Source organism: Arachis hypogaea, chromosome 13, assembly GCF_003086295.3.
Source record: "Arachis hypogaea cultivar Tifrunner chromosome 13, arahy.Tifrunner.gnm2.J5K5, whole genome shotgun sequence".
NCBI lineage: Eukaryota > Viridiplantae > Streptophyta > Magnoliopsida > Fabales > Fabaceae > Arachis > Arachis hypogaea.
This window is the reverse complement of record NC_092048.1, coordinates 143,776,573-143,797,490: the sequence shown is the minus strand read 5'-3', so window position 1 is coordinate 143,797,490 and position 20,918 is coordinate 143,776,573. Positions and strand designations below refer to the sequence as shown.

Genomic DNA, 20,918 nt, shown 5'->3' with positions numbered 1-20,918 from the left:
TTTCAATATATTCTTGGATTGTAGAAATATTACTCTAGTTTTATTTCGTTGCCCACGATATCTCCTAACCTTGAGAGGCCGAAGATTAATACACTACGAATCTAAACTCTATTTAAAAGAGTCTGCTGCTGGACAATGAATTAAGGTGGGATTCAAATCTCGACACTTGTTTAAACGAACAAGTGAGCTGACCACTTAGCTAACCCAAATTAGTTATGATACTCCAGTTTTAAAAGTTGTATTATGTTGTGCAGATTGCAGAAGTGCCTTTGCCTCCATATATATGACAAACTGAAAGGCTACAAGGAATTGACATTATTGCCTTAACAAAGTCTCTTTGCCTCCATAATTAGTACAGTTTACAAAAACAAAATACAATACCACAGAACAAAGCCAGCAAACTTCTACTTTTGAATTTCTACTTAGCTGAACTTAATTACTCATTAACCTTATTTCACATAATGCCATGATCCCACCAAATTCAAACAAATAAAGGTAATGAACACAAACTGGTCTATGTAGGCACTAAAACGAAGACTTCAGCAACACATTATTTAGAATTACTAGCTGCACCTTTTCCTGTACCTGTATCTGCTGTACATGGAAATTTGAAAGAGACATTACATTAGAACTTGAACTAGTTTCTTAAATTGCTGAGATTCTTTTCTTACTACCAAATAAAAGCAGCAGGACTAACCATCCAAATCTTCATCAATAGGTTCTGCTTTCCAAATGATGTCTTTCAGGCCAACAGATAGATTCTTATAGAACTGTAAATATTAAGTCACACCCACTTCAAACTCAAAATTAAGAAACCAACAATGGATATTTCTTTCTTTTTTTCATTTTATTTCTCTTGAATGAAAATACCTTATGAAATTCCAATGTGTCTCCTCCACATTTTCGAAGCTCAACCATGTTAAGTTGAGGGGCCACCTCCAAGATCTGAGAAACCAGAATCTTATTATTTATTTGTTGGATTGAGCAATCTTGTGCCTAAGGGCACATTTTAAGAGGATAATAATAGAAACTTTTTAAGTTTTTGATGTATTCAATGCATTGAAAATGTAAAATTGTTTATCTTTTCAATAACTTTCAAGAAATTATTCTTTTTATGGTATCCTTAAAATGTGCCTTATGACACATGTTAGCAAAACCCTTAAAATTGTTTACTTCTGAAAAGAGCATTAGAAAGAAACACTAGTCGCTACTCGCTAGTGACGGTAATTAACTTAGAATGGACATCCCAAATGACAAAAAGTAAACTTCGAAAGACATGTACCTCAGTTGCTACTGCTAGATGACCTTTTCGTCCACTTTTTTCCCCTTGAATCTTCAACTGAAATTCATAATGAGAAATATCATCAGATGCAGAAACTTGTAACAAGTCATTATGACAGAAATCAGCATTGTAGGCAAAGAAAGAGTATACCCAAAACCTTGGAGGATGGATTATATGACTAAAAAGCTTTAAAGAAAATAGAAACACAAAACAAAGTAACTTAGACCACAATAATTCACTTTACCTTAGTGTTGTTCTTCTTAACATCAAAACCCAGAGGACCTGCAGCCTGCTCAATTTTTGAGATTATCTCATTTGCTGAACATTTGGATGTGAATCTTGTCTCCCTTTTAACAAGTCCCTAGTTGCCACAAAATGTTATAATAACTATTAGTTTACTATGTAATTCAAGAACAAACTCAATTCCATCAAACTTGGATTATATATTCCCAAATCAGGGGACTTTTAATCACTGATCAATTTTTATCGGAAATCTTCACAATAGATCCGCTTTTTTTTTTCAATTCCATATTAATTTTCTTGGATGCAAAACACAATAAAAGACAAAAACATAATACCATCTGCTTCTGGAAAAGATTTCTGAGGTTGAGTCCCTGGGATGTAGAGATAAGCTCAAATGCATTCATAGTCACAGGAGCCACTGACTCCTCTTCTCGCCTTTCCACAACAAGATTGTGTGCATCCTGTGAAGGATGAACCAAAAGAAACATTGAGATTAAGGTTGTTCCAAAGCATTTATATCATTAAGATAAAAAACTGAACCAAAAATGTTACCATTGCTTCACTGAATATAGCATTTATATCATCAAGACTGACATCTTCCTGCTCAAATCGAGGAGGCTTGTACCCCTTCTTGAACCACTCGTTCTCAATTAACTCAGGAATTGTAATCCGCTGTTTCATGCCATCAAATATGTTCACATGTTTGGAGCAATACTGAGATGCCGAAGGGGGAAAAAAGCAAAAAACAAAACAAAACAAGAACAAAAACAAAGCCATCTGATAAGAGCAGGGAAATACAAAATTATTTAAGAGCATACCGTAGCAGGATTGGGATCGAGGATTTTCTTGATTAGTTTTTTGGCACTTGAAGAAAACCATGGAGGACAATTGTACTGAGCATTGAAAATCTGTTGAGCCAGAGTAAACAATGTCTTAGGAGCATTTCTATTCACAGAAGTCAACATATAATTTCATGTACATTGAACATTATGCTTACTGCCTAATTTTTCAATAGAAGCTGCCTCAAAAAGCAGATGGAATTATAAGCATGCCAAATACTCCTTAAATGATTAACCCACAATTAGCTCATGAATAGTATGTTCAGATTCTTACCCTGTCTAATCCACCAACTTTATATATAAAGCGAGCATATGTTTAAGAAGATACTATTTGCACCAACAAAAAGAACCAGAAATATGGAGTGTAAAATCACCTTTTTATATAAATTCATAAGGTTGTTGTCTTCAAAGGGCAAATAACCAGCCATTAAAACAAAGAGAATAACACCACATGACCAGAGATCAGCCTTTGCACCATCATAGCCTTTATTTTTTATCACCTATATGATAAGGGACATGATAATTTTTTAGAGGGAAAAAAAGGGTAAAAAGACGTTGGATGTGATAATTGATATGGTATTGGAGGAAAGTAGCAGCAACCAACACCTCTGGGGCAACATAATTTGGCGTACCACATGTTGTGTGAAGCAGCCCATCTTCCTAAAAAGTGATAGAAAAATCAATTCCAATTGGACACAAATACCTCCTAATTTTAATTCATCTAAGAATTAGTCACCATACTCACTCGAACTTGTTGCGGCAGTGCACTCAATCCAAAATCCGACACTTTAAGCGCTCCATCAGCACTCAGCAACAAATTCTCAGGCTGTAATATGCAAAACACGGTAACAAGTCAACTTTTCTTCCTTCTGTTTCTTTCCCATGTTTCTCTCTGTGTCTAAGGCTCAAATTAAGAGGAAAGTACATTCCCACAAAGGAACAACAATAATGACATAAGACTACAAGAGATATACCTTCAAGTCTCTGTGGCAAACACCTCTACTGTGACAGTAATCGACAGCACATATAAGCTGCTGAAAATATTTCCTTGCTTCGTCTTCTTTCAGCCTCCCTTGGCTTGCCTAGCCCAAGAAAATAGCAACAAAAGCACCAAAATTATAGTGGACTCTGATGACAACAATTGACCTTTATAAACGTTTAAAAAGTTTCTTACAATTTTATCAAACAGTTCCCCGCCGGTCACAAGTTCCAACACAATGTATATCTTTGTCTTGCTAGCCATCACCTACACCAAGAATGCTGCTGAAGTCACTTACCATGGAAATGGTTAAATGTTAAAGACATGCAAATGGAAACACTTATTCCTTCTAACCTCATGCAAACGTATGATATTGGGGTGTCTAACCAGTTTCATTGTGGATATTTCTCGTTTTATCTGCAAAATGGTGAACAATATAATAGTTAAGTTGATTAAATTCTAATTGCAAACACAACCGTACATTTAAATTTTAACCACTATCATCCATTGCAAGTTTGTTGAAGAATCTTTAAAGACTAGAAACTGGGTTGTCTATCTAGAATTCTACACACACATACACAATTGTGGTTGTGGTGAAATCATGATCATCTATGCTGGCAATATATAATCCAAGAAACAAGTGAGACAAAGTACTACTACTACCACTACTACTACTAATAATAATAATAAAAAGTTAAAACAATGAGTAAAGAAAGAACACTATTCTACACAAATATCAAAAAGAGAAAGACAAAAAAGAAATGAATGAAAACTATTACTTGAAGGAAGGAATAGTTGAAAAAGTAGATACCTTAGGTAAGAGAGTTGAGAAAATGACAATTTTGATTATGCACATATCCACTGTTCTAAAATTGACTTATTATAGCCACCGACCCACCGTTTACTGTAGAACTTTATACACCATACGGCAGAACAATAAAACCAGTGTTTGCAAAATTTGACTTTTATTCATTATCTTAACAGTTACCAGGAACAAAAAATTTAAAGAATAAAGTAAAATAAAATACAGATGCAAACTCGTGCAAGCTTCTCACAGGACGAAATTAACCTCCCACCGCAATCAAATAAGAATATGCGCAGAATCTATTATGGATCAGCTTCAATCTTTTTTTCAGCAAAAGAAACAGTTTCTTCTTCTTTTTTTTTTTTTTTTGTCTGAACAAAAAAGAGGTTCAGAAAGTAAGAATGGTACCTGGTTTATCATCTTGTGCTTGAGAACTTTCTCTTTGTCAAGGATCTTGATGGCCACGTTCTCCCCTGTCTCCAAGTTCCTGGCGAACTTCACCTTTGCGAAGTTTCCCTCTCCAAGTGTCCGACCCATCTCGTATTTCCCCACCTTCGTCCCGCCACCAGCACGGCTGCTGCTGCCGCCGCTACGTGACGTCATCTTCTTTTTCTTCTTGCTCCGACTATAACTTGTTTTACTTTCTTTCTTTCTCCGTGTATATGAGTTAGATTAGAGCGGGTATCAAGATCTCTTCTTTTTACACGGTTGCCACACCTGAGACTTTGCAACCCTCATCTTCCTGTCGATCTTTCTAAAGCCGAAACCTTGGCGAAGGAAATTCAAGCAGTCTCAATAAAGAGTCAAACTTTGTGGAAAAAGGAGAAGTGGGTTGGGGAATTTCTGAGCGATTGATCGAATGAGGAGGAGGATCCCATGCGGCTTAGCATCGCATGAATGGGGGAAGAAATTGAATTCCGGGAAAAAGAGAAAACTATTTTTGTATTTCACGTGGGGATGAATTGAAAAGGGAAGGACTTGAATGTGTTGGATTGAGGGGATTGGATGATATCTGAAAAGGGTTGTTGGATTCGAGAGAGAGCGAGAGGGAGAGGGAGGTATTAGTGTTTTCCTTTTTTGACTGTTTGGGAGAGAGAGAGAGAGAAGAAGAACATGAAATGAAATTTATGAAGGAAACGAGAAAGGAGTTGAATGAGGTATTTCTGAAGGAATATGATTGCTTTGTCTTTTTCTGATAATACATTTTGTCTCTCATGTCACCTTGACGACAAATCCAACCTTGATAAAAATATCATTCTAGGTACTATTAATTGGGTATGAATTCTATATCTTTAAATTTTGAATTGAACTTCTGATACAATCTGATTATGCATATAAATTAGTAAATATTTTTTTAATATTATATTAATATTTTCTTAAAATTAATATGTATTTTTGGTTTTGTTAATTAGGAATAATTTAACTATACAATTAGTTAATAATACTTGTATTTTTATATGAGTATTAAGATTGTTTGATAAAGAATAATATTATTAATTGGATAAATTACCGTATTAAATCATTTCATCTGTAATATTATTCAATTGTTATTTTTTGACTTTTGTTGTAGGAATGTCTTTATAAAATTCAACTAACTTAAACCGATTTAGTATTATAGTTTAGTACATCGTTTTAAATTAAGCTGATTTACTATACGAGGATATCACTATGTAAATCATTCTTGCTTCTTGGTAAAAACGATTTAGTTGCATAAGTAGTGCTACTCTAATTTAGTTTTAGTTAAACTGATTATGTAATACTCTATCTTTTAACATCTTATGATCGCACTAAAAAATTAAGTATCACTTATTTTTAAATTTTTTTATTTTATATTATTTTTATTTAATATCAAGCCTTTGTGAGTACGAACGAAAATTTTAATTATGAAAACAAAATGTTTATTCTTAATCACTTTAATACATAAATTAGTAGTACCAGAGACCCAATTGAATACACATGCAAGATAGAATAAGACAATCAACAAAATCCAAAGAAAATACAACCACCAAAACACAACCAAAAACAAATGCACAAACAATATGATGCATGTCTGTCCTAAGCAGGCCATGAACTCATGCGTCGGTTGTCTACCCGCAACCTGACGTTACTCAGGGCGAACCTCGAATATGATTTCTTTACCGTGTCAGTTAGGCACAATTATCATCATGGGCGAATCCATATCATTTAAGATATCTTGGCATCACGGTAGAAACAGGCTATCAGTTAGACGAACATTTCCGCATTAGCAACATCAGACTATCAGTTAGGCGGACACTTTCACATTAGCAATTTGACACAAAGACCCATTCAACGTATAATATGCTATCAGTTAGTCGATCATTCTTGCATTAGCAATCTTAGGCTATCAGTCAAGCGAGCACTTTCGCATTAGCACTTTTAATGATTCATAATCCGTTTTCAGTTATCTCTTTCATACATGGCTTCTCATTTTCTTCTTTTTTATTATGTCTCCACATCACCATTTACATAACACACATTCGCATCACCTATATTATTAAATGTACCTCCATTTCACCGTTTAATTACGCATACTTCCGCATCACCAAATAATCGATCACTTTTACCTTCACATCACCTCAGAAGTATACTTTTAGTCTTAGTATCAAAATCTTTAATTTTTAAATACCCAAACTTCTTTAACTTTTAACTAAGATAAAAAGTCACTTTTTTAATAGAATATCTGTATATTAATTATAAAATTGTATATATTATTACTTTAATTCTTTTAGCACCTGTATATATCTCTATATATTGTACCTTTAAACTTACTCTCTCAATAATATACTTTTTAAATTATTCTCTTATTTTTAACATAGCTTAACTTTTCAACGGTTTAAGTGGGATTTGTAGCATACTTATTTTTCTCTGTGAAACCCATTGTTGTTTGGCCTGTATAGTTTCCTATTGAAACTCAAGGGTTGTAATAGAGGAGGGAATGTCTTGATGCATAAAATAGAGTCTATTTGAAAGTAAGATTTGAAATATAGTTGTCCAAATGTACCTTAGTCCATTTAAGATTTTTATGAAGGATGGAAGAAAATGATTCAATATGGAATAAAAAAGAACAAAGTAGAAGTGAACTAGACATGTCACTCTCTTGGTTTATTATTTAGCTAGATATTTATTTATCTTCTAACCACTTTATATTTTCATTTTCACAAAGAGATTTTACTTTTTTTTTTTTTTTTTACTTTTGTTCAAGGTTCAGTTTTGTGCTTCAGTAATTTTCCAAAAAAAAAATACTAGTTTTATTCAATCTTATTTTACAGCTTTCATTTATGGATAAGATTAAGTTTGTTTCTTGGTTATATTTAATAGAATTTAGTTAATATATGTCTTAAAGACACATGATAAGCTTATTATTAATAAAAAATTTTAAATATTTTTATTTAATAAATACAAAATAAATACATTTAAAACTTAAAATTTTTTATATTTTTAACAAAAAAAAAATATTTTTTAATCTTAATATGATAGATAAATCTTATTTAATATAGCCAACTTTTTTTTACCGTTTATAATTTAGGATTTGAAGTTAAGGGTTTATGATTTAAATTTTAAAGTTTAGAATTTAAGATAAATATAATAGTTTAAAATAAATCGACCAATGTTAGTTGAAAAAAATGTCTCTAGCATTACTCATTTTTAAATAGTATTCATTTTTAAGTGTAATCAAAATTAATATGATTTGATTAATTATTTTTGCTCTATAAAAATTAGGATGTTATTATTATTATTTGTACATTCAATGTAACCAGCCATAGAAACGTAGGGGTTTCTTTTATTTATCTAAAACTACGAAAAATTGTTATAAGAAAAATGATTAATATCGTCATATTTACTAGTCGAAAAATAAAATTAATCTGTCGGTAATAAATTTATCATCAGATTTTGTTGTCTGCTGATAATTTGTGGCAAATTTAGCAGCAAAATTGGTTTTTCAAGCTACGAATATCTGGTGTTATTACCGATAAATTTTTTTTTACGGTAACTTTGGTACCAAACTATTTTGTTCTCGCATTTTTACTGTCAGATATTTTCATTGGAGAATCTGACAATAAGTTCAATTTTTTAATATTTTTTTATGAAATTAGTGGTCAAATTCTAAATAATAGAAGACAAATATGTTAAATTATGAAGTGTACAAATAAAATGAAAAGTCAAATAACAGAGGATATGATACAATCAAACAGCGTATAAAAAAATTTTATTCCCTAAAAGTCGTTGTCGTCGTCCCACTAGTCCTGCTGCTGAGGCGGCGGCCTAGGTAGTGATATCTGTGCCCTTCCATCAACGCCGCTGCCATCAGTGCGCATCTGATCTTCGTATGGCGCCATGTGTTGCTCCATCCACTGAAATTGCTCCAGCTCCCGCCTCCACTCCACCATGAGATTATCTATGTCTGACATGCATGAGAGGATCGCCTGATACCTCTCCTCAGATTCTCACAACTACTGAGCCTGTTGGTGAAGACTCCAGGTGAGAAGCAACACATGCTCCCTCAAATCCACGCCGTTCTTAGGATCGATGGGCCGACTGGTGGCAAAGGTAGATGAATGTATCAATGTGGACGTGCGGAGGTTGTCAGCGAAGAATGATCTGAACTTGTACATACGATTCTTGTACGGTTCAGATGCGGCCTCGCGCCAAACCTGATCAGGATCGACGACTAATGCAGCAAAGTTGTTGTCGTCGTCTCCAATACGCTGAGATTGTTTGGTTGCGACCTCTAATCTCTGTGTGTAGGACTCTTGTAGTTAATTTACTCAGGTAATTATCTGCGGCACGTTGATCGGCTATCGTCGTCTCACAATCCAACAACTTAGACTACACATTTTGAAACCACATGTTAAGTCAAATAATAATGACATTATATTAAGACTAAACGAACTTAATAAGAAAATGAAACAGGTTACTTATCAGCCTGGCCTTAGTCTTCATGAAAGTCGTTGACCCACTGGTATACTTCGACGACTTGGCCGATGTCCTATTAGCTCTGTTGGTGAGACGGCGATGTTTGAATCCCTCATCAGTCTCCCAATGGACATACAGTAACTTCTTAATATCCGGACAAAGCCAAATGGTGAGGTGGTCATGACGCTCACGTACGTCCTCCAACATCTGCTGAAGTCGCCTAGCCATCCGATGGTAAAAATCTTCCTGATCATGAGATCGTGAGTCTTGTCCTATATAAATTTCTCCTGCAGAAAGAGTATTTATCACGAGTAAATCAAAATTAAATACATAATTAAACAAAATAGAAGATATAAACTAACACTAAAGTTTGAATATGTTAAGTTCTTACCGCCCACTTCTGAAACCATCACTCTCTGGTCTCAACTGGGATCTGATCTTCTTGTAGCTCGATCATGGATGGTCGTACATAAGTTTGATGGCATTATTACACTCCTGTGTACATGCATTATTATTTGGTGCAAACCTATCAATGAAAAACTTAGGATTAGTAGTTTACTAAAAAGTTATTCGAAGTTTTCTATAGATTTCAATTATATTTAGATTTTTTTTTTTAATTTTGGTAGAGTTTCATCTATAACTAGAATGTGCCAAAAACTATATCCATCAACAATTCATGTAAACAACAACATCTATCAATAATCAACAAACAAGAATCAAGAGTCAAACAATAACATCCGTCAATAATAAAGAATTATCAATTAATTAAGGTTAATAGTTTCATCTATATGGTATTATATGACTTAAGCAACAACATCTATCAATAATAAAAAATTATCAAACAGAATAAGTAGTTCAAACCTATTAAACTAAATTGAACCAATCTTAACAATTTAAATCCACTAAAACCAGAAATTTGAATGTAACTAAATTAATCTGACTAACTAAAATGGTTTGCATATAAAAGACTTAAAATAGTACTCAGGGCAAAGTCCCATCAGGCCAAATCGTCATTCATACGATGGGAGGTGGTGGAGAGGCATATGGCGGGGATCTGTGAGAGAATTCCAGTTCCGCAGTGTTTGTCGTTGGAGGCGGTGTCACCAAGAATGCGCGTTGCTGAACGACGGTGGTGGTGGAGGAGTTGACTCTAATGAAGCAGACAGACAACTTCTTGATTACGGGGGTGACGCAATAGTAGGAGCCACGTACTTGGATTTAGGGATTATGATGAATGGTGGTCCTGTGCACACATTGCCTGTGATGTCACAGGGGTAGTCAGAGTAGAGGGGACGACTGAGAAGTCCAGAGGTATCAGTAGAACCCCTACCTCTACCACGATACGAAGTCGATCCGTGACACCTCTATCTTTCGTCATATATGCAAAGAGCATATAACTAAACACTAGTCATAAATACAATGAAATGGCAAAGATGAAATTCATAGATAGTTTAAATCACATAAAATAGCAAATACAATACAAATCATGTGTACATTTATATTATTTGCCCAATTAACACAAATCCTCCCACAGTTATATCATTTCCAAAAAAATTTTGACATAACCTCCCCTAAATTTTGAGATAACCTCTACAATCGAAACAAACTCTATGCATAATCAATCATACATTAAAGGTTTAATTACTTTGTTGATCCCTATAATTTCACAAAATTTTTAATTAGGTCCCCTATACTTTTTTTCCTTTTAATTGAGTCCTTGCACCAAATTTTTTTAATTGGGTCCTTACATTTTTTTTTTATTTAGATTCCTATACCAATTCTTTTTTTTAGTTAGGTCCTTACAAAATTAAGTCAATTACTACTAAGAGGGACTTAATTGAAAAAAAAATTAGTGTAGGGACTCAATTAAAAAGAAAAAAAGTATAAAGACCTAATTGAAACTTTCACAAAACTATAGAGACCAACAGAGTAATTAAACCTACATTGAAACTCAAAAATGGCCACAACACATCAAATTTTAAGAATGCCAACATAAAATTCAAACATAGAATTCAAACATACTATTTCGAAAGCAAGTATTGATTTTAATAATTGAATCAAACTTTTATTAAGAGTTCTTTGAGCCATTTTTATAAAAATCAGCAATATGTACATTTTAATCATAAAAATCAGCAACAATCAACAAATTATTAATCACAACTTCAAACTAATGGACGCAATTAATAACTAATCTACCTAACATCCTATATTCAAATTTAATTAACACAGGAAATAATGAAATTTGAATAATGAGAGTTGGAAAGAGAGTGCTATCTAAAGGAAGCAGCAGTGGTTCGGCGGCAGAAGCGACAGTTTGGTGGGGAGACGAAGAATGATCGTCTAACAATGAGAAGGGGCCATTAGAGGGGGCTGCTGGAGAGAATGTAAAAGGAGAGATGAGATGGTGTAGAGAGAGAGAAAGCAATTCGAAATGAAGAGAAGAGAATTCACAATTCGAATTTAGGATACAATTACCGTCGAATTTACTTTAAAAAAATTTATTCATAAATAACTACCTTATAAATTTTTATATTAATTTTGTATTTTTGTTGCACATTCTAACAATGTAATAAAAAAATTTTAGTCATACTTTATTTAATATTAATTTATTTATTTTATACATTCTAAATATTAAATAACTTAAAAAAATTTTAGGGCAAAATGCCATATTAAACTAAATGGAAAAGAAAATTACGTGATTCTACCAAAATAAAAAACGTAACATAAGAGTATAGATCACCCAAAAAGCATATTTTTTAATGTAATTTGAACGAGGTTAGTTCGAATCAGCTAAAGCAAGAGTAATTCGAATCACTTAAATTCGAATTAGTCCCTATCAAAGTAATTCGAATGAATTCAATTCGAATTATGCATGAGTGGATCCAAGGAGTAATTTGAATCATAATGATTCGAACTACATGCAAACGTAACTCACACTAGTTTGAATTAGACTGATTCGAACTAGCCACCATTTTAACACCCATAGTAATTCGAAACAGATTGATTCGAATTACACACATAGTAATCCATACAATTATTTTGATACACCAACAATTATATCTATATGGAACCAATGCTAAATCGAATTCAATTAGTTCGATAATACGAGGTTTATGAAAAAATTGCATTTTATAAAATCTAAAAATTTTATTATGTGATAGGTTAGTAAAGGAGTACATCATAAATTTTTATAGTACTCATCATAACGATGTTTAATTTAAAATTTATTAAAATTTGTTATTTAAATTTTAGTTGTCCTCGTTATAAAATAAATAATTACAATAATTTTTTTTATAAAACTTCCTTAAAAGATACCGTGAGTATTATAAAAAGTATCTTGAATCGATTTATATAAATTGACTTACAAATTTTTATAATACTCATAAAATCTTCTAAAAAAAATTTCACATTTTATAAAATTATTTACAATAATAATAATAATAATAATAATAATAATAATAATAATAATAATAAGGAGGAGGTTTAAACATATTTTATTATATTAGGTTAGATAAAAATTAAACTATTTAAATAAATAATTCGGTGTTTAAAAGTCAAGCATTAAGCTTTTTGAGAAGTATTTATTATATCATAAATTTATAATTATGTAAGGATTTATTTTTTAAATTAAATGGATTTCAATATTATTAGATTATCCTATTTTTAAATCGGTCAATTTATTTTATATTTATATATTATTATAATTTTTAAAAAAATTTATTGTAATTATTCATTTTATAATAAGTACAACTAAAATTTAAATATCAATTTTTAAATTAAACATTGTTACGACAAGTACTATCAAAATTTCTAATGTACTCTTTTACTTAGGGGTGGCAACAAGGTGGATAGGGACGGATTTTTGCTATATCCGACCCCGCCCCACCCTACAAAAACTCGCATCGGATCCATCTCATTCCTACCGGCAAGTAGTAAAATATTAAACCCTAACTCGCCCCTGCGAGTACCCGCCCCACCCCACCCCTACTCGATCTTATAATTATAAAATTCAACAAATAAAATTAAACTTTAAAAATTATATAACCATCATTTAAATACATAACATAAATTAAAATAAAAAATTTAAATATGATACAATATTATTAATTATTTTACTAATTATTTTATATATATATATATATATATATATATATATATATATATACACGGGGCGGGTAGGGGCAGGTTTAACCTAAACCCGACCCCGCCCTGCACAAGAACCCGCCCCAGTGCGGGGGCGGGTAATTACCCACCCTGAGCAAGTAGGAGCGGAGTGGATACCCGCAGGTTTGGGTAGTGTTGCCACCCTACTTTTACTAACCTATCACATAATAAAAAAATTTAAACTTTATAAAATACAATTTTTTTTCATGGACTCGTATTATCGAACTAATTGAATTCGATTTAGCATTGGTTTCATATAGATATAATTGTTGGTATATCAAAATAATTGTATGAATTACTATGTGTGCAATTCGAATCAACTTGTTTCGAATTACCATGGGTGTTAAAATGGTGGGCTAGTTCGAATCAACTTAATTCGAATTAGTGTGAGTCACGTTTGCATATAGTTCGAATTGAATCCATTCGACTGGGACTGATTCGAATTACTCTTGTTTTAGCTAATTCGAACTAACCGAATTCAAATCACATTAAAATATATTTTTGGGTGATCCATGTTGTAAGATCTCAGATTTTGAAAATTAAATAATAAATTATTTATAATTTATTTTATTTATTCAAAAGTATATTTTCATAAATTTTTGTATTAATTGAGTACTTTTAATTATTGATTTAAAGCTTTAGTGATTTAAAAATAATGAGGATTTTATATGCGCTAATTTGAATAATTAGATTTTGAACTTTATTTTATAATTTTAAAGAAAAGGTAATTGATTATACGAAGTAAGAGTAAAAAGTATATCCAAAGGTTTAACAAAATAGTTTTATTAAGTAAAGTTAATTATTTGCATGTTAATTATTACTTTTACGGCATTCCCATTTTCTACTGAGAACGTGTGATTTGTTCTCACCCCAAAATCTTCCACCCTTTCAGTGACAAGGTTCGGGGACTCAGTGTGAAGCTGTGGGCGATTATGAGTTTTATTTAAGTTAAGTTTATGTGTTGAGTTGTTTTCATAGAATTCTCTCGCCTTTGTTATTTAAGATTTTATTTTATACAGAGGGATAAGAATTGTATCTGAGCTTCTTTTAAATTCTTTTGTATAATATTTATCATTATTAATAATTAAGTGATTATTATTACCCGTGTGTTCTTTAATGAATGATTTTGATTAATGAGAAACAATATTTTCCGGCATTTTCTTAAAAATTGAAATGCGGTATCGAATTAAAGGCTCAATATTAAATAGTAAATGTTCATACCCTGGCCCAATAATAAAGGCCCAGGTCCAAAAGAAAGGCCTAGTCCAGAGGATTGAGCCTTGCTAAGCACCGACCTTCGTGATAAGAAGTCGGTGTTGACTACGACTTGTCCTAAAGAAGTCGGGCACGAGATTAGCTGGCAGATAAACACTCATTCAAATGAGTAACCGCCCCTAAAATCTCTCTAACCGCTTCATCAAGCCATATCTTAACCTCCCTAAGATAATGGGACGGTTAACACCCTAAAGATATGGCACTACTCCAACGGTGGTTATTGGCTCACCACTATAAATACACTAACACCCCTCAGGTATCTCTAAGCCCAATACTCTCTAGACCTGCTAACACCCTTGCTAACTTAGGCATCGGAGTGTCTTTGCAGGTACCACCCCCCATTTACTCACGTACACAAGTCGGAAGGAGGCTCCAGCGAACGAACCTACTCGAAAGCCACCCTCCGCAGACAATTGGGCCAACCAACGTCATCCATTCTATTAATCTCCAGTTACCCACCGTAACATTGGCGCCGTTGCCGGGGACCCGAGAGATCATCCATAGATGGCGGACAGATCCCACGAAGAAGGCCATGTGGAGACAGATTCTGAACAAGAGAATCTGGATACAGGCAATAACGATGTGGATTTCACCCTCCACCAGGAAATCGATAATCAACACAGGGAAGGCACCTCCGGAGTAAAAAACCCAAAGGTAAACTCCTCAGAAGGGCGCGACTCAGAAAAAGAAGGACCACCCCATGTAACTGAACTCATGGGATTAGTCCACAGCCGCCTGGAGCAGTTAGAGCAGGAGCGAGAGCGGCAAAAAGAAACTGAAAAGAGCCTAAAAGAGGAGATGGAACGACGAAAAGAGTTAGAAAGAAAACTCTTAAAGTTGGAATCCTCCCTCAAAAGTCGCAACTCCCGTGACGAACAAGAAGAGCCACCCTTAGGTGGGGAGGATCCCTTTAGCGAGGACATAATGAGGGCTAAAGTTCCGAGGAACTTCAAAAGCCCTGATATGGACCTCTACGACGGAACCACGGATCCAAAGCATCACCTGAGCAACTTCAAAAGTCGGATGTACCTAGCTGATGCCTCCGACGCTACGCGATGCAAAGCCTTCCCGACCACTCTATCGAAAGCAGCGATGAAGTGGTTCGATAGCCTCCCCCCAAGGTCAGTCACCAGTTTTGAAGACCTCTCAAGGAAGTTTTTGATGAGGTTTTCAATCTAGAAAGACAAGGTGAAACATGCACCGAGCCTCCTGGGAATAAAACAGGAGGTCGGAGAATCTTCACGAGCCTATATGGAAAGGTTCAACAAAGCATGTTTAGAGATCCAAGACCTGCCCACAGAGGCAGTCATAATGGGATTAGTCAATGGACTTAGAGAAGGTCCCTTCTCGCAGTCCATATCTAAAAGACATCCCGTTTCTCTAAGTGATGTACAGGAAAGAGCTGAAAAGTACATCAACATGGAAGAAAACGCCAAATTAAGAGACCTGAGTTGGCGACCTGGGCCCCCTCCCTCAACAAAAGAGAGGGAAAGGGAAACCAAGAAAAAGGAAGAACTCGGTCTCGAAAGACCAAGAAAATATCACTCTTATACTCCTCTGAAAGTTTCTATAGTGGATGTATACAGAGAGATTTGCAATACTGAGAGACTGCCACCCCCTAGACCCATTAAAAATAAAAAAGGGGGGAGCCGCAGCGATTACTGCGAGTACCATAAAATATATGGTCACTCCACAAACGACTGCTACGACCTTAAAAATGTGATAGAAAAGCTGGCTAGAGAAGGTCGACTTGATAGATATCTCATAGAAAGGTCGGGCAGTCATGGAAAGAGAAAGCGAGATGATATGGATAGAAGAGACCCACCACCACAGACTCCAGAGAGACATATCCATATGATCTCAGGAGGGCTTGCGGGAGGGGGACTTACCAAATTCTCTCGCAAAAGACATCTCAAAAGAGTCTACCAGGTCGGGGAGGAGTCACCCGACCTTCCTACCATTTCATTTACAAAAGAAGATGGGCAAGGAATAATCCCTGAACACGATGATCCAGTAGTAATAACTATGATCCTGGCAAATGCCCATCTCCACAGAACCCTAGTGGACCAAGGAAGCTCGGCGGACATTCTTTTTAAGCCCGCTTTTGACAAACTAGGGCTGGATGAGAAAGAATTAAGAGCCTACCCCGACACCTTGTATGGATTAGGTGACACGCCAATAAAACCACTGGGATTTTTACCCCTCCACACCACTTTTGGAAAAGGGGAAAAATCAAAGACTCTGAGTATAGACTTCATAGTCATAGATGTAGGGTCAGCATACAATGCTTTGATCGGCAGAGCTACCCTTAATCGACTCGGAGCGGTAGTATCCACTCCCCACCTCTGCATGAAATTCCCGACCTCAGCGGGAATAGCAACGGTAAAGGGAGATCAAAAGTTGGCAAGAAAATGCTACAATGAAAGCCTAAATCTGAGAGGAAAGGGCAGAGAAGTTCACACAATAGAGCTCGGCGGCGCAAGGGCCAGAGAAGAGCTGCGACCACAACCGGGAGGAAAAACCGAGGAGATACAGGTCGGTAAAGAGGAAGGGAAAAACACTTATATAGGAGCCAAGATAGGGGAAACTCTAAAACAAGAGTTGGCTAAACTCCTAAGAGATAATTCCGACCTCTTCGCCTGGAAGGCCTCTGACATGCCTGGGATTGACCCCGAGCTCATGTCCCACAAGCTCTCGGTTTATCCAGGGTCCCGACCTGTACAACAAAGAAGACGCAAGCTCGGGCCAGAACGAACCCTAATAGTAGAAGAACAAGTACAAGCGCTTCTGGAAGCTGGCTTCATCAGAGAAGTCAAGTACCCAACATGGCTAGCCAATGTAGTGCTAGTCAAAAAACAGAATGACAAATGGAGAATGTGTGTCGACTATACCGACTTAAATAAGGCATGTCCCAAGGACCCTTATCCCCTACCAAGTATTGATACCCTAGTGGATTCCAGCTCGGGGTACCAATACTTGTCGTTCATGGACGCCTACTCGGGATATAATCAAATCCCGATGTATGAGCCAGACCAGGAGAAAACATCATTCATCACACCCAGAGCTAATTTCTGCTACGTGGTCATACCATTCGGATTAAAGAATGCAGGAGCCACATACCAAAGGTTGATGAATAAAGTGTTTTCCCCTCACCTAGGGACCCTAATGGAAGTATACGTCGACGACATGCTGGTAAAAAAGCAAGAAGGAAGTCGACCTCCTGTCAGACCTCTCGCAAGTCTTCGACACCATAAGGCTGCATGGAATGAGATTAAATCCCGTAAAGTGTGCCTTCGCGGTAGAGGCAAGGAAGTTTCTAGGGTTTATGCTAACACAAAGAGGGATTGAAGCCAATCCCGATAAGTGTAGAGCCATCCTAGAAATGAAAAGTCCGACTTGTGTGAGAGAAGTCCAGCAGCTCAATGGCCGACTTGCAGCCCTCTCCAGATTTTTGACAGGATCGGCACTAAAATCCCTTCCTCTGTTCTCCCTATTGAGAAAGGGATGCCAGTTTGAATGGACTCCGGAATGCGAGGAGGCGTTCCAAGAGTTCAAAAAGTTTTTAAGCCAACCTCCTATCCTAACCCGACCAGTACCTGGGAAAGACCCCGTCCTGTACTTATCCGTAGCGAACAAGGCTGTCTCATCAGCCCTGATAAAAGAAGACGAGGTCGGACAACATCCAGTCTACTTCATCAGTAAAGTTCTACAAGGCCCTGAACTAAGGTACCACAAACTAGAAAAATTTGCTTACTCCTTAGTAGTAGCCTCACGAAGGCTACGGCCTTACTTTCAAGCTCACACAATAAGAGTCCGTACGAACCAACCCATGAAGCAAATCCTCCAAAAGACAGATGTTGCAGGGAGAATGGTTCATTGGGCAATAGAGCTCTCCGAGTTTGACTTAAGATATGAAACTCGGACGGCGATCAAAGCTCAATGCCTCGCTGACTTCGTTGCAGAATACGCAGGGGATCAAGAGGAAAAACCGACTACATGGGAACTCTATGTAGACGAATCCTCCAATAAAATAGGAAGCGGCGCAGACATAATATTGGTAGATGAAAGAGGGACCCAGATAGAGGTTTCCCTAAAATTTGAATTTCCAACATCAAATAATCAGGCAGAATATGAAGCCTTGATCGCCGGATTAAAGCTGGCAGAAGAGGTCGGTGCTACAAAGGTGATGATATACAGCGACTCACAGGTGGTGACCTCCCAGATAAGTGGAGAGTATCAGGCAAAGGATCCAAACATGAAGAGGTACTTGGACAAAACTCTGGAACACCTTGGGCATTTTGCAGAAATCGAGGTTAAACACATAATTCGGGATTTAAACAGCAGAGCAGACGCCCTGTCCAAGTTAGCAAGTACCAAACCGGGAGGGAACAACAGAAGCCTGATTCAAGAGACCCTCCAGGAACCATCAGTAGCAAAAATAGAAGACAAACAAGAAGTACTTGAGGTAACCGGTCTAAACCTCGGATGGATTAATCCCTTAGTCGAATACATGAAATTCGACATCCTCCCTAAGGAGGAGAAAGAAGCTAAAAAGATCCGAAGGGAAGCACAACACTACACCTTGGTGAGAAATGTCCTCTACAGAAGAGGGATATCAACACCATTGTTAAAGTGTGTACCGGCCTCAAAAACTCCCGAGGTATTGGAGGAAGTACATAGTGGGATCTGCGGAAATCATCTCGGAGCAAGGTCACTAGCCAGAAAAATAATCCGAGCTGGATTCTACTGGCCGACCTTGCAGAAAGATGCCACAGAATTTGTGAAAAAGTGTCAACCATGCCAGATGCATGCAAATTTCCACGTGGCTCCACCAGAAGAGCTCATCAGTATCACTTCTCCATGGCCTTTTGCAAAATGGGAAATGGATTTGTTAGGTCCTTTTCCCCAAGCGCCAGGACAAGTCAAATACCTGATCGTGGGAATAGATTACTTCACAAAGTGGATAGAAGCAGAACCATTGGCCACCATCACCGCTCAAAGAAGTCGCAGGTTCCTCTACAAAAATATCATCACATGATATGGGATACCCTACTCCATCACTACAGATAATGGAACCCAATTCACCGACGCTACCTTCAGAAGCTTAGTAGCCAGTATGAAAATCAAACATCAGTTCACCTCGGTGGAGCACCCACAAGCCAATGGGCAAGCCGAGGCAGCCAACAAAGTCATACTGGCAGGGCTAAAGAAGAGACTGCAGGAAGCAAAAGGAGCTTGGGCTGAAGAGCTCCCTCAGGTGCTATGGGCTTATAGGACAACCCCCCAATCCGCCACGGGAGAAACACCTTTCTGACTAGTCTATGGCGTAGAAGCCATGATACCAATAGAAATCAATGAGCAAAGCCTAAGGGTAATTCTCAATGACGAGGTCGGAAACGTACGGGGACACAAAGAGGAGCTCGACTTGCTCCCCGAAGTCCGAGAAGATGCCCAGATAAGAGAAGCAGCATTGAAACAAAGGATGACTACAAGGTACAACAAAAAAGTCATTCGAAGAACATTTGCCCCGGATGACTTGGTCTTAATCAGAAATGACATTGGAGTCAACAAATTAGGAGAAGGAAAGCTCGCCGCAAATTGGAAGGGACCATACAAAGTCAATGAAGTTTTAGGAAAAGGTTATTATAAAGTAACCGACCTGAACGGCACTGAGCTACCAAGGTCGTGGCATGCTTGTAATATGAAAAGGTACTACAGTTAAAAGCGAACTCTACTCCCTGATGTACTCTTTTCCCAACTTCATGATATTTTCCCAAAATTAAAGGGTTTTTTCTGGAGAAGGGTTTTTAACGAGGCATCATAGTAGAGACTAAGGGAAAATAGGCTATTAAAACCCTTAGTAGCAAGAAGGTACCTCCCCAATTAATAAAGATCTTTTTTCATCTATAATATCTCTTTTAAACCCCTTTTCTATTTTTCTAAGTCTTTCTACGAAACGCGCCGACTTAAGCTCAACAAAACGTGAAAATCCCATGAACCGACCTAGATGGTCGTCAGGATAAAACGACGAGGTACAAGTCGGCGTAAAGAGGTTATATAAGCCGATCGTAAAACTCGGGAACAATCTGACTCATAAGTCGAAATGAGAACCCAAGTAGAAAAACTCGGAAGTACTTCAACCCGTAAATCGGAGTGAAGGAACGAGTAAAAGAAAAACGCATCGCAAAAATAACCTAAGTCACAGGAACTCACTAAAACAAAGTTGAGTATAAGGGATAATAAAAAGAGATTGAAAAACTTAAGGAAAAGTTTAAGGGCTGTCCTAAAAAGTCCTTAAACCAAAGGCTCAGAGAAACAAACAAGCCTAAGCAAAAGGTTTTCAGGAAAAGATCAAGGGAACTTCGAAAAATCAAAAAAGCATACACGCATGAGGTA

The 20,918-nt window shown here is 36.3% G+C and overlaps 1 protein-coding gene across 2 annotated transcripts; it reads right to left on the bottom strand.

The window, feature by feature from the left end:
* Positions 1–297: 297 nt before the first annotated feature.
* Positions 298–5,364, bottom strand: LOC112784007 (CBL-interacting protein kinase 23). Of its 2 annotated transcripts, none has more exons than XM_025827084.3 (15): positions 4,557–5,364; positions 3,698–3,760; positions 3,539–3,610; positions 3,339–3,446; positions 3,110–3,190; positions 2,971–3,024; positions 2,739–2,864; positions 2,344–2,433; positions 2,078–2,197; positions 1,861–1,986; positions 1,527–1,643; positions 1,283–1,339; positions 871–945; positions 698–770; positions 298–594 (listed from the first exon to the last, which is right to left on the bottom strand). In XM_025827084.3, exons 1-15 carry the CDS (start codon positions 4,749–4,751, stop codon positions 551–553), a joined length of 1,401 nt encoding a protein of 466 aa, XP_025682869.2. In that variant the 5' UTR covers positions 4,752–5,364; the 3' UTR covers positions 298–550. The 2 variants fall into 2 exon arrangements, with proteins under 2 accessions (XP_025682869.2, XP_072069055.1); XM_072212954.1 differs by having other exon boundaries at positions 298–591.
* Between the last annotated feature and the right edge of the window lie 15,554 nt (positions 5,365–20,918).